We start from the raw sequence: 14,531 nt of genomic DNA, 5'->3' as shown, positions 1-14,531 counted from the left end.
TATATTCTTTTACCTTTATCTGCGCGTCTGTGCGTCTGTCCCTATGACTTCCTGTCTGCTCCTTTATCACTCTGTCTCTCTGGGAGTCAGTCAGTCTTAGTCAGCGTCAGTCTATTTGTCTGTCTGTCTGAGGTATAGAGGAGACGTTTGTCTTACTGTCACAACTCACCTACTCCCTCTATAGCCATCTCATACAGTGTGTGAACAAAACCGTGTCTAAACCTTTAAATAAACTCCAGAGCCGATTATATATGTCATGTAAAAGTTTTCTGCAGCCAGGAACTACTGTAGGTGTAAAAAAAAACAACAACAACAACTCAAGTCTCCTTCTGTACAGATATTTTATAAAGTATTCAAATATTATGCTCATTATTCAAACATGTGGAGGAATATTTTGGCTTTTAATACAGTTTTTTTTTTCATGCATGCAGAGGTCCAGCTTTCAAGTTCTTGATATTTAAATTAAATGCTGATTAGTGTATAAACTCAATAATAATACAGTATTTTGTAATGGAATGTCACGATTTCCATGGATATTTGTTTTTTCTGTCTCGACTAGCAACGACTATTTTCTTGAAGAATTACACCCGTGTAACAGTAATATGTTTCTGATCTAGTAGGGGTAACTAGTTTGTTTTTGTTTTTTTAAAAAATACAATAAATAATCCGATAACATTATATTTAAAATATGATAATAGATAAACAAACAAACAAACAAGCAAATAAATAAATAAATCTGAACATTTAAAGAAAAATAAAAATAAATAATAAAAAAATGTAGAACATTTTTGGACTGAATGTAAAAAGTGTACAACTTTTTTTATGAAGTAAAAAAACGTCTTTGTTTTACCAGCAAAAAAAAAAAAAAGAACAAAAAACAAAAGGGAAAAGTATGCACATTTCTCAGGACACATTTCTGCCAGGGGTGCTTATATTAACAGCAATGTCTGTTCAGGCTTGTCTCTAATTTAACTAATCATGGAGTAAAAACCTGTGTTTTTTTTCTTAACGTGGCATCAAGTTATGATGAGCTACAGTAAGTGGTAATGAGCAACTGGCCACAGTGGGTGATATTTAATAAGCATGTAAATCCTAATCAGATTCTCTTCTGTATATGCTGAAGAAATCTAATACTACTACTACTACTACTACTACTACTACTACTACTAATAATAATAATAATAATAATATTAATATTAATAGTATAATTAATTACTATTTTATTATGTTTACTGTTATTAATTCGCTGTATAATATTAATAATTAATAATATTCAATAATACAATTCATAATACCAAAGTCTATGTTACTGATATATAATAAACATTTTTTTAACTATTTTCTAGAATAGTCATATATAATAAACGTATAATAACAGTTTTCACAGAGTTTGTTTACATCATTTTTTTTTTTTTACTGAAATCCCGCCCCTTTCCTACAGTCACTCTAGTTGATTGGCAGCGCTTCTGGCCCCGCCTTGGTCCCGCCCTCTCCGCCTGTATTTGACTGAGACGCTCGTGTTGCTCTCACTCAGAGCCGGTGGCTGTGGCAGTGTCGTCCATGGCAAGGCAACGGATATAAGCGCACGCGATCTTTCTTCCTTTTTTTTTCTTCCCCTACCCTGTATTTCTCGTCTCGAGCTGCTCACGGTCCATCCAAAGCCCGCACCATGACCATGCTTGGCCGCCTGTGGACTCTATTCTGCGTCCGCGTGTGCTTTTACGCGAGCTTCGGATTAGCGCAGAGCGCCAGAGAGGGTAAGTGATGAGAGGCAAAAGAAAAAAAAAAGTTTCCGCGGATGGGAGAGCTGAGAAGTGACGCGAGGCGCGCGAGCGTGGAGACGGAGAGTTGTTACTGAATGCACGCACGCACACACACGCGGTGTCGGATTCTAACGAGCTGGATACGAGGTTTCCGTGTCGCACTGATGCGCGTTTGGATACTGGAGAACTTGCACTGTTGCAGTATCGAGCAGCCCGAAATGTCCGCGCGCAGCGGGAGACCGGTGCTCACTCCTGATTTATTTATTTATTTCATTCATATTCTCCTTTTTAAATAACAGAGAGATTATTCTAATAAACAAAACCATCGATATCAAATCTAATTTTCTTTAATGATGTCCTGAATATTTACATTTTGGTCTTTATCTAACTGTCGGATCAGACCCGAGTGCTGAAAACCTGCCACAGTGTCTTCCAGTCGCACGCACAACTAAACTGCTTTTGTTCCCTGGGTCTTTTTTTATATTGGTTTGTCGGTGGAATTTGGGAAGCTATGACTTATGGATATATTTATAATTATAGAGGATATAAAATATAAAACATGGTGACTAATAACTTAAAAAGGACCAACGGGTGTGCGTAAAAACGCGCACTGTAGGCTACCATGTCATATATATATATATATATATATATATATATATATATATATATATATATATATATATATATATATATATATATATATTGCATTTACATACTTGTATTTAATCTATTTTTATTTATTTATTTTTATTTTTAATTAATTATTTTTACGGTGTTTTCATTTGTCGCTCCGCGGCGCATAAAGATCTCTCTCTCTCTCTCTCTCTCTCTCTCTCTCTCTCTCTCTCTCTCTCTCTCTCTCTCTCTCTCTCTCACACACACACACACACACACACACACACACACACACTCACTCTATATCTCTCTATATCTATATATCTCATTCCCCCGACAAAGCGCAAATACAGCATTTCTAACTTCATCAATGTGCCCAAACCCAGAATCTACCCCTTCCAAAAATAAAAATAAAAAATAAATAAAATAAAACAGAAATAACCCCACAAATCAGCCCCTAAATCATCTCTGCCTGCTTCAGACCAGCAGCTCGTCATTTCCAGTCCCACTCGATAAAAGCGCAGCGCATATGCATGTTAATTCCCAGCCAGAAGCAGTGTGCAGAATTAGGTCGTGCACGCTATAGCAACTGAGTGTATATCTCACATCATGTATTTTTCACACGTTTTGTGTTTATGCTATTATTAAGTTTCTGCTTTCATCTATGAAAAATGGGGGAAAAAAATCTCAAAAATCTCATTTACCAAAAAAAAAAAAAAAAAAAACTAGCAAAAGGAGAAATCAGTGTTTGGGTTGTCATACTGTATAGGGTTTTGCAATAATGGCATGTTAATTCAGCTCCTTCTTTGAGGATCTGAGCACAAACAGCGTGTTTACACACGCTCAGCCACCACACACACACACACACACACACACACACACACACACACACACACACACACACACACACACACACGGGTCATGAAATATTGCTAGATGTTTTCTGTCACTGAGCATGTTTAGGAGCTAGCTGAATATCTCTCTCTCTCTCTCTCTCTCTCTCTCTCTCTCTCTCTCTCTCTCTCTCTCTCTCTCTCTCTCTCTCATATGTAAATAGTTGAAGTTTTGATATTGATCCACTAATTCCTGACTGTCTCTGTGTCCATGTCTGTGTCCGTGTCTTTCCCTCGGGCAGTGATCCTGCTGGACTCGAAGGCACAGCAGACTGAGATGGAGTGGGTAGCATCTCCTCCGAACGGGGTGAGTCTTCCACTGTTAGGGGATCGAACTTCGGAGATCAGACATGGAATTATTCCTTATGTGATCTTTCAGATGCTCCTCAAGAAGCTTATAGTTTTGGCGTCTATATTAGAGCGAGAGAATGTGAACGAAACACACGTACACGTATCATGTTCATAAAATACTCATGTTTTGTTTTTCTTTGCTTGAGGATTTTTTAAGGTGTACTCTACACCGCTCCAAATACTACATGTATATTTGCATCTTGTTAAATGCAGGGGGAAAAAATTATTAAAAATTATTATTAGATGAATTCTTCCTCCCATTTTTTTATTTATATAATTGAATTCCAGTCTGTATGTCATTTGCCTTAGATCTCATTTTGTACATTGTGGGTTAAATGCTTTTATAATAAACTTTTACAATAAACCTTCTTATTCCCGAAGTTATTTATTATTATTATTTATTTCAATCAATTTTTTTTTTTTAAATATATATAATATTGATTTTCTTTTTTGTCCCAGATATTTTTCGTATATATTAAAAAGAAAGTTACACAAACAAACAAATAAATAAATAATGAAAAACAGGGGAATTATTCATTATTTATTTATTTATTTGTTTGTTTGTTTATTTATTTAGCTTTTTTACTTAGCCACTCTTTCCTGGTTTTCCTGGTGTATATTGGAAATGTGCTAGACATTGGTTTATTTGTTTAGTCTTTATTTATTATTCGGTCCTGATCTCGCAGTTAAATCCAATTTTTTTACACCTGATGATTCTCACACACTTCCGGGTGAAACTTTTTCAACAGTATATCATTTTTTGATAAGTTTGGGTTATAATAGATTTCAGACGTCGTGCAGTGATATCTGGGTTTCTATGAAAGCATGACGATTATGAATACGTGCAGATTGTATTTATTTACTTTGTCTTTTCCAGTGGGAAGAGATCAGCGGGATGGACGAGAACTTCATCCCCATTCGCACGTATCAGGTTTGCCAGGTGATGGAACCGAATCAAAACAATTGGCTTCGGACTAACTGGATCGAAAAAGGTGATGCTCAGAGGATTTTCGTGGAGCTGAAATTCACACTACGGGACTGTAATAGCCTGCCTGGTGTGGTGGGATCTTGCAAGGAAACGTTCAACTTGCACTACCAGGAGACGGACGCTGAGATGGGTAGGAATATCCGCGAGAGCCAGTACCGGAAAATAGACACTATCGCGGCAGACGAGAGCTTCACACAGGGCGATCTGGGTGAGAGGAAAATGAAGCTGAACACGGAGGTGCGGATCATCGGGCCTCTTTCACGCAGAGGCTTCTACTTGGCCTTCCAGGACGTCGGAGCGTGCATCGCGCTCGTCTCGGTCAAAGTTTACTATAAGAAGTGCTGGTCCATCATCGAGAACCTGGCCACGTTCCCGGACACAGTAACGGGATCGGAGTTTTCCTCACTCGTTGAGGTCGAGGGAACGTGCGTCAGCGATGCCGAGGAGGAGGCCGACAACTCTCCGAAGATGCACTGCAGCGCCGAGGGCGAGTGGCTCGTGCCGATCGGAAAGTGCATATGCAAGGCCGGGTTTCATCAGAAAGGGGACTCGTGTGAACGTAAGTATGCCAAACTGCCACTTCACTTTTCTGCATTAGATCCTCGTTGATTAATCTCACGATAGATTAGACAATAGTGTAATATTAAGGTTATATTATGTACATTAGGCTATTATGTAGCTTATTCATGGACCCATTTGGCAAAGGAAATTGCTCTTGTAATTATTTGATGAGTCTCAATCCAGTAATATGGCAAAAAAAAAAAGAAACGTGATTCATTTTGCAAACGGCTCTGCTTATCCGCACAAGACGGAAGCATGAAAGAAAGGAAGAAAAAGCTTCCCAGGAGTGAAAGAGAGAAATAAAGAAGTGTGATATTTGACAGGAATAATAATGAGGGATTAAATCTGGAGGCATATATCCATGGCATAATAATAGGGGATCCAGTTAATTGTTTGATTAGAAAGCTCTTAAATTATAGTGGTGGTTGTGTTTGGTATTGGGATTAAACGATGGCTTGCACTTGAGCCTGGCTCTGTGCTCTTCAACAACGCTCTGTCTTTCTGTCTCCTGCTATCTGGCTCAAGGCCAAGTCAATCACTCATGAAATCCCCGAGCCTGGAGGAAGTCCAACCGGTCACTCCGTGTCTCACTGAATTGTCTCTGACGGAGAGGAGAAAACAAACAACAGGCATTCCATGCTGTTCGGGTCCTTACAGGAAAGGCAATCAGGGTTGATGCCGTCGCCTCACCCGTAATATGGGGGTCATCCCTTGCGTCGTTTTTTCCTCTCCGTCTGACTCAGAAAACAAGAACTCGTGAAGGCTCAAAAAAGGATCACTTAGTTTTACTTTGTTTAAGTGGCCTCGCTTTGCTCGACGAAGCCTTTCATGTGTAAATTGGGCCACCGTGCTGGTGTCTGCTCGGTGGCTTATCAAGTGTGGCGAGGAGTAACGCTTCATCTGAAATATCGGAGGACGGCTCAGATGGCTCAGATGGCTTTTACACCGTGGATGCTCACCCGGGTCTGTATCATTAAGTTAGCGTGTGAAGAGTGCTCCACAATGCAATTACATGATCAAAAAGCAGAAGCCCCTATCGCGGTGCCTCACCGAGAGGATATTTTAGAGCTGAAAGCCAGGCGGAAAAGCCAAAAGGCAAAGCCAAGTCCAGAGATGTGAGGGTGCTACTTTGTAATTTGAATTATTTGGCACGTATCCAGGGTAATAACGGGGGTCCTTTTAAGTTCTTTTGTGCAATCAATGACAGCCAGTGTGACAAAAATGCCCGAGTTTCCGATGTCAAACAGGAGCAAACGTTCAATGATTGACCCATTTTGATAGGAAGATTTTGTTCCCCCACACAAAAAATACTTCACAAGCTCCTGGCGTACCACCTTAAAGATCCAAAAAAAAAAAAGAAAAGAAAAAAAGAAACCAATTGCCCTCCACTACATGCCCTCCACATTGTCGCGTTATGAGTTTCACTGGGCTGCCGACTCGAGCGTCTGCGATATTACAGCGCAGTTAATCTAAATAAAATGAGCACAGGAGTGCTGCGTCAGCGTTCCCCGTCCCAGCCATTTCTCCTGGTATTAAATTGCCCTGCTCAGTGTTTCCCAGGAGTTCTGAAAAGGCTGCGAAGTACCAGCGTATTTTCTCCTCCTCTTCAGTCTGCAGTGTCTTGTGAGGGACAGAGCTCTGTTTAATATGGAGGTCCTATCTCTATGTCTTTTTCTCTTTGTTCTCCGTTTCTGACTCTGTCATCTCGAGAGGACTCTCTTAGCCCTGAGGCTTTCTAGAGCCTGTCTTTTTTTTTTTTTTTAACACCTCCTGTTACATTTTAATATCTGCACCACATTTCATATGCTTGTGTTACTGTTATTTTGATTTTTTGGAAAGAGCATAGCTGTAACTCAGGCGTCCTGTCCGTCATGTCATTCGAGACGGGTTCCTCCATGTGGGCTGCAGGCCTCCTCCCAAACGTGTGCCGTGATCTTCTCATTCATCACCTGTGCTGGAGTGGGTGGGAATTGTCCTTCTTTCATTTCTCTTCCCTTTCTGTCTTTCTTTCTCGCCATCTCCCGATCTTTTTTTTTTGGCTGGAATAATAAGACTGCTAAGGGATCCTCCGCACTGGCAGTGTTGAAAAGAAGCAATGAGAAAGGTTCTGGGTTTATTTTGCGTAGAGTCAGGCGAAAATAGCGGTCATTCATTTGCAATGTGGTGTTTCACGAGTGTCCATGCTGAGAAAATTGAGACACTGCGTTCCTTAACCCAAGTGAAAAGGCCCTTATAGAGAGACATTGTGGTCTTTGTTTTCTCTCTCTCTCTCTCTCTCTCTCTCTCTCTCTCTCTCTCTCTCTCTCTCTCTCTCTCTCTCTGTTCTTGGAATGTGCGTTGCTCAATTTTAGCATAATTTCATCTCGAAGCCGTGCAGCATAGCTAGGGAATGACTGCCAGTTGACCCATCGTGCGTGCAAAAGCAAAGCTCTACTGTTTGCCTTTCGCCCATGCAACATTTGCTGAAATGCTAATGGGGAAGTTAGCGCTGTGTGGCTGTCATCTGCCAGAAGATCATCCGTCTCGGCTGATCTGTCAGGGAGGTGGACAGAAGTTAGTCAGAACATGATGGATGGCTTCTTCAACCCCCAAAGGGGTGGGGAGGCAGCTTTCCGTGGAGCAGTAATAACAGACGATAACGGGAGATGTTATGGGAGGCTAGGCTAGGCTAACTCCCAGGCAAGGCCTCTCCGTGCATTTCAAACGCTGCCCAGCAGGACGTGGTGAATGAGGATGAGGGATGAGGGTGGATGCGGGTGGTGTTGGTGGTAGTGTGGTGGGGGCGATTGTTTCTGAGCCGTGACATTTAGCTGATTGATCAGGTGTTAAGACGACGGCTGGAAACAGCCATCCACTGGCAAAGCCTAAGTGATCTCAATTATTCAAATGGAGGGAAGTTCCTCAGGAGGGACGCTGCAGGCTCTGAGGGTGTCAGGGACGAACTCGGCACCTGATGGATGACAGAAAAATGCTGCATTCTTGCAGAGCTCGGGGTGGATCTCTTTTTCCGCTTCCTTGACTAGCAGGTTTTCGCTAGGTGTTATGTTCGCTAGTGTTACTACTAAGTACTAAAGTACAGTATTTAAAAAAAGACACCAGTTGTCCACCAATTCAATCCTGGCTAGCTAGCAAAGTGCTTGTGGCTTAGTAAGCAGGTTGTAAATGAATATAGTGTATGGCATACTCATCTCGTCCGTGGCACTACTCTACCCATTTCCCTAAGGGGAGAAGATGCAGCTTGTTTGCTAGCTGCAGTAGCAGTGTTTAGCATCCACATTGCACCACCTTGGGCTGTCAGGGACAGACAACTGACTGATGTTTTTGAAATAAATAAATATATGGCATTTTTTTTCTAGAGCTCGGTTGATTCACTCTTCTCAGGAAGTTTAACTAGCGTTGACTAGCAGGTTTTCGCTAGGCGATATGATATGAATCTGTAATGCCATGGTTCAGGTAAGTCAGGCTCAGTGTGAGTTATCGATCCGCTTGTCAGGGGTGTGGATTTTCAATCTATGAACGTGGAACAAGCAGCTTTTTTTTTTTTTTTGCGAGTCGAACACGACAGGCTCCAGAAATCCTTACTCAGCATATCGACACTCAAGGTGAATTTGTCTAGCAAATTCAGAAGCGGTTCATTATTGCTTAAGTACATTTGTTTAAAAAAAAAAACAAAATAATAATGCAGATGAGTTCCTGGAGGGAGAAAAAAAGTATGCTTCCTGTCCCTCTGTGGGTTTTTGTCTTTGGGAGTGTAAAGGGAGAAAAGTGCGAGGTTATGTAATAAGTTATTGATTTTGCTCTTAGCGGGAGATTGAGGTGCCAGGCCTGCGCTCCCTGAGGAGGGAAACTCTGACAACAGGCCCCTCACTGCCGCTCTAAAGCGCTAAAGGCGCTCAAGCTGCTCACATATCACTTTCACCTCAGGGTTAAAGCCTCTCTTAACACACACACACACACACACACACACACACCTACACACATACATGAAGAGATATATACACATATATATATACATGCGTTCACACCTAAATGGATTGCACACTAAGATACTCAGACACAAGCGCATATAGCGTGAAGGCTCACATGAAGACACAGCATTAACGCTTAACTGGAGATCGTTGCCGTCTTATCCTCCTCTGGACGGACAGCAAGCGATTACAGACAAGACAAATGGATGTGTATGGGTGAGGGTGCTGGTGTGTGGTGATGTGACAGGGGAAAGTGAGTAAGCCTACCCAAATGTGTGTGTGTGTAGAATGTTTAGACAGGTAAGAGACGTGCGAAAAAAACCAAAAGAGTTTGTCGTGTGCTTTGTGTGTGTTTGTGATTGAGATGTCAGGATGCGTTAGCGTTGTCGGGGTAAAAGACGGTAGGGGGTCTTTGTTTTGAAGCAGAAAGGGTCACGGGGGTCACTCCTTAGGCAAGTCAAAGGTCAACCGGCCACCTCATTTATCTTCCCGCCTGGCAGCGAGCTGTCATTGCATTGTCCGAAACACATTGCGCGCAAACGAGCACCGGTGAAGTTAATATTCTTTGACCTCAAAAGAGAAAACGGCAAAAGAAAGTCAGTGTTATCCAAGAAACGGCAAAGACGTGCCTGCTATTTTTTTCTCGTCAGCCTGTTTGAATTCTCATTAGTCTCATGATAGCGTCCATCTGTCCTGCTTTTTTTTTTTGTAGGGTTTTCAGAATAGCGCTGCAGTATAATGAGCTGGTCCTTAAAAAGAATAATAATATGAAATAAATAAGTAGAATAGATTTCAAGCATTTAGCATCTGACTATGGAAGAATATCTTCTAATGCTAAAATGCTCAATGTGGCTAAGTAAGTCATTTATAAGTAATAAACCACATGCGCTAGCTAGCAACATCCAGTGCTAGCTAGAGAGAGAAGTGAGAGAAGCTAGCTAGAGAGAGAAGTGTTTAGCATCCACATTTTGCCTTTGCAAACTCAAAAACATTTTAGTCATGTTAGCGAAATGCATACTGTTTAGCATATCGCTAACAAATGTTTCAAATATACTGATGCTGTTGCTGTGTACAGTACATTTGTTAGCATTGATTGCTACTGTAGCTAGCTACAAAACAAACATTTAAATTTGTCTTATTTCCTGTGGCAAATATAAAAATAAAGTTCTAAGAGCCTGTGGTGTTTTTTTTTTTAAAAAGTGTCTCTGTGCCTTTAAACATCACTATTTATTATATTAAACTAACACCACCTGTGTGACTTACTGTTTAGCTTTCAGTGCTAGTTAGCTAGCAAAATGTTTCGCATCCACAACTTATCAGCGCAGCAAAAAGTTGGAACTGAATAGTTCTTCAATGTTACAGTGACATTGTAATAAGCAGAAGAGAAGAGCCTATTAAAGCGGAGCTACTGTACCTTTCCTGAGGGAACTCTCTGCTAGCTGGCTAGCAAAAAGTTTAGCATCCATAGTTTTTTTTTTTCCTGTAAGTAGTATCATAAAATACTTAACTACTTAGGATGTATATGAATGAGTAAAATACAGCATCGAAAATCATTAATTAGTATTAAATAGTGGCACGTGTGACATACTGCTTAGGATTCTATGGAGCTAGCAAAATACTTATTAGCCACAGCTGTCTTTGGCTATGCATTGTGTTGTATTAAAACAGTTCCTTTGCTGTGGTTTAAATAGTATAACAAATTAATAGCGATATTAATATTAAGTAGCACTAAGGACTAAAATAATGGCACCCTGGAAATAGCATTCGGTTCTAGATAGCTAAATTTGATTTAGCTTTTTAGAATTAGGATGTAACAAGCATTGTTTTTTTTTTTTATTATTATTGAGAATTATCTGTATGTAATTAGCGCAGTTAAAAAAAAAAAATCAATAATTAATCAAAGACATCCAGGCTTTATGTTTTCTATTAGCTCACAAAGACAGTGTTTCTGGAATTTTAATAAAAAATGCGATATATTTGTGAGGAAAATTCGAACCTAAACACGTCCTTCATGTCTCACGTCCTTTCCCCTTCGGTGAATAATTTTTTTTTCTTCCATTATCATCCACTGCTTTAGCTGAAAACGGAGTGAAGTGTTACTTTCAGGTGTAAATAGGTGATTAAAAAAAATAACAAATAAGCGATAAGGTAGCGTCTAGTGAATTTTCTGAAAAATTCAGTTTGGATAAAAAAAAACGCCCGCAGTCTCTCTCTCACACACACACACACACACACACACACACACACACACACACACACACACACACACACACACACACAAATGATAAATGCGCTCTAATTCACTTCCCGTCTCCGACAGAATTATGTAATGCTTTGCACTGATAAAGTACATCTTAATGTCAGCAAAACCTTGCATGAATGAAGAAGAGCATTAGGTTATGTCTCCCTGTGCCGCCATGATTAACGATCCTAAACAACGCTTGTTTTATGACTCCGGCGCATCAGTGTTTATGCGATCGATATTTACTTTCAGATGCCTTTCAGTGAACTTGCGGTGTTCATTTTATTAAGGCTGTTTGCTCACTGCTTAAATTATACCCCGTGTCCTAGCGCATATTTAAGCATTTACCTTTTGAAAATTTTCTTCCCCCCTTTTTTCTCTTACTGGAAATAGTGTGTGTGTGTGTGTGTGTGTGTGTGTGTGTGTGTGTGTGTGTGTGTGTGTGTGTGTGTGTGTGTGCGCGTGTGTGTTTCTATTATGAAAAATGAGCTTTGAAGCCATCATTATGAAACAGAATTAGCAAAACATCACAGAAAAAAGGCGCATTTGTGTGTAATCAGACTATTCAGTTATCTTTATTTACACATCAGTGCTGCTTCGGTGAAAAAAAAGAAAGGGTTGTTTTTTTCCCCCCCGTTCAGCTAAGAAACCTCACTCATTACTGAGCATTTCTCATTATGTGTGTTTTATGAGAGCGACTCAATGGGTTTGTCGTTAAAAAAAGAGCCTGGGTGTGTTGTGGCTGAGCCAAAAACATGACACTGTGGAGCGATACGTTTTGAAGATGCGTCTGAATGAGCAGCAGAGAGAAGTCCGCGAACGAGGGTTTTACATTTACGTACAGTACACCAGCTGAGATTCTGTTGCTGCACAGTGGAATACAAAAAGATTTAGGATGTAGTAGCCTAGTGGTTAAGGTGTTGGACTACCAATCAGAAGGTCGTGAGTTCAATTCCTTCATCCACCAGGTTGCCACTGCTGGGCCCCTGAGCAAGGCCCTTAACCCTCAATTGCTCAGTTGTATAAAAATGAGATAAAATGTAAGTTGCTTTGGAGAAGGGCGTCTGCTATACGCTGTAAATGCAAAAAAAAAAGAGAAAACCGACGAATGTGTGAAGTGTCACGATTTATTTTAAACCGTTAAAAAGTCTTTTTTGTTCTCAAAAAAAAACAAAGAAACAAACATAAAAATAACATTGCATTTATTGATTGTTGCAGTCAATGACAAATTAGCGAATCTATCTATCTATCTATCTATCTATCTATCTATCTATCTATCTATCTATCTATCTATCTATCTATCTATCTGTCTATCTATCTATCTTTTGGTTTGCTACAGGATTTTAGATTTTATTTATTTTATATATTTCCACGTACTCACGTGAGGACGCACGTGAATCTCGGGGCTTTGGCTGAATGTGTGTTTTGATGTGACAGAAAGAATCGGCGGCCATTTTGAAGAATTCCAGTTTGTTCTTTTGTTTGTTTTTGCCTTCACCAGATTTGCACACACGAGTTACCGCTATAATCATATAAACGTCGTGCTTTTTATAAGAGAACAATATAAGAAGACTCTTATTTACAACTCGTTTGAATCCAACTTCCTTTCAGCACATTTTTATTTTTATTTTTTTAAATATTCAGTAGAATAGATAGAAATATAGAGTAGAAATATTCAGTAGTCTAAATGTTTCTCTGCGTTCCCTTTCCAGTCTGGTTCTCCTCGAGGTTCACCTCTGGAGGTTTTTCCATGTCAAAGCCGTCACATGACTTGTTAGCTAACGAGACCTGCGTCCCGATTCCAGTAAAAGCCGCTTTGCGATCTTGTCCATTGTCGTTAACAAAACACCACTTTAAAGAACACCACAGAAGACAGTAAGAAATCTGTCTGATTAGTGTCTGATAAATAAAGGAATGCAGTCCAGTGATCGTTTTCCTTCCCCTGCAGTGCTGTGTTTATTCTAATTCCTGGATCATTTAATGTACAGAAGCAGCACCGAGGCACCGAGCAGCACTTGTTGAGCGAGTTGATTATCGTTATCAATAAATGCACAAATTTATTTGCACTGCGGCTCGGACCGGATCTGGGAATTTGATTGGGTGGCTGATCGATTGGCCTCCAGACCTCATGCAGGGAGAGATCAGTTGTGTGTGAGTGTGTGTGTGTGTGTGTGTGTGTGTGTGTGTGTGTGTGTGTGTGTGTGTGAGAGAGAGAGAGAGAGAGAGAGAGAGAGAGAGAGAGAGAGAGAGAGAGAGTGAAAGAGAGGGAGAACATGGGTTAGGCTTCTGTTTTACTTTGTCACAATTACAGCTGTGTGTGTGTGTGTGTGTGTGTGTGTGTGTGTGTGTGTGTGTGTGTGTGTGTGTGTGTGTGTGTGTGTAAAACCCTGCTGATGCTGCATGGTCTTACAGCTGATTAGTTATGGGCACAGGGCCTTTGGCCTTCCAGACCTCTGGGTTCATGTCCCTTTTATTCACCCAATCACTGACACCCCTTTCTCATCTAACGGCTTTCATCTCTCTTTATTCCTCCCTCTGTTTTTCTTGATCGGCGTCTTTCATTATAGTCCTTTTTAACTAAGATGCCGACACACACAGATGTAGGGAGTAATGATTCAGTGTGCGCAGTTCCGGTTGGTAATGCTTTTTTTTTTTTTTTTTATGACAAATTGCAAATAGAAATTTTTGATTCCTCACCAGAGCAAAACATCAGAAATGAAAACTTTTCTGCATTTTTACCTAAAGTAGTGCATAGAATACATTCACCAGTGGGGAACTGGGGAAGGCTTCATGACGAATTTATCAAGTTTTAGTCCGTTCATTCGTTAACAAAAACATAGAGACTGGATCTCTTCGATCGATTCATTCGATACCATTGATAAATTTAATTCAGTTGATAAATCTGAATCATTTGAATCAATTGATAAATTTGATTCATTTCATAAATCTGATTCATCAACTGAATCAAATTTATCAATTCATTCAAATGATTCAGATTTATCAATTGAATCAATTGATAAATCGGATTCATTTCATAAATCCGATTCATCAAATGAATCAATTGATCACTTTCAGCCATTTGATTCGGTTGTTAAGTTTGATTCATTCGATTCAGTCGATAGGTTTGATTCACTTGATTTCATTGACAGA

The 14,531-nt window shown here is 40.1% G+C and overlaps 1 protein-coding gene across 7 annotated transcripts in view; it reads left to right on the top strand.

The window, feature by feature from the left end:
• The first annotated feature begins 1,530 nt into the window (after nt 1–1,530).
• Nucleotides 1,531–14,531, top strand: part of epha7 (eph receptor A7) — a 72,766-nt gene continuing 59,765 nt past the window's right edge. For 5 of the 7 annotated variants that reach the window (XM_047818925.1, XM_047818921.1, XM_047818924.1 and 2 more), the window contains exons 1-3: nt 1,532–1,757; nt 3,514–3,578; nt 4,500–5,169. In XM_047818925.1, coding sequence (XP_047674881.1) covers nt 1,670–1,757; nt 3,514–3,578; nt 4,500–5,169 — 823 coding nt within the window. In that variant the 5' untranslated portion in view covers nt 1,532–1,669. Of the gene's footprint in view, nt 1,758–3,513; nt 3,579–4,499; nt 5,170–14,531 lie in introns of all 7 variants that reach the window. The other 2 variants (XM_047818919.1, XM_027176664.2) reach the window with 1 other exon arrangement.

The sequence above is a fragment of the Tachysurus fulvidraco genome, chromosome 9, assembly GCF_022655615.1.
Source record: "Tachysurus fulvidraco isolate hzauxx_2018 chromosome 9, HZAU_PFXX_2.0, whole genome shotgun sequence".
NCBI lineage: Eukaryota > Metazoa > Chordata > Actinopteri > Siluriformes > Bagridae > Tachysurus > Tachysurus fulvidraco.
This window is presented reverse-complemented; position numbering and strand designations above follow the sequence as displayed.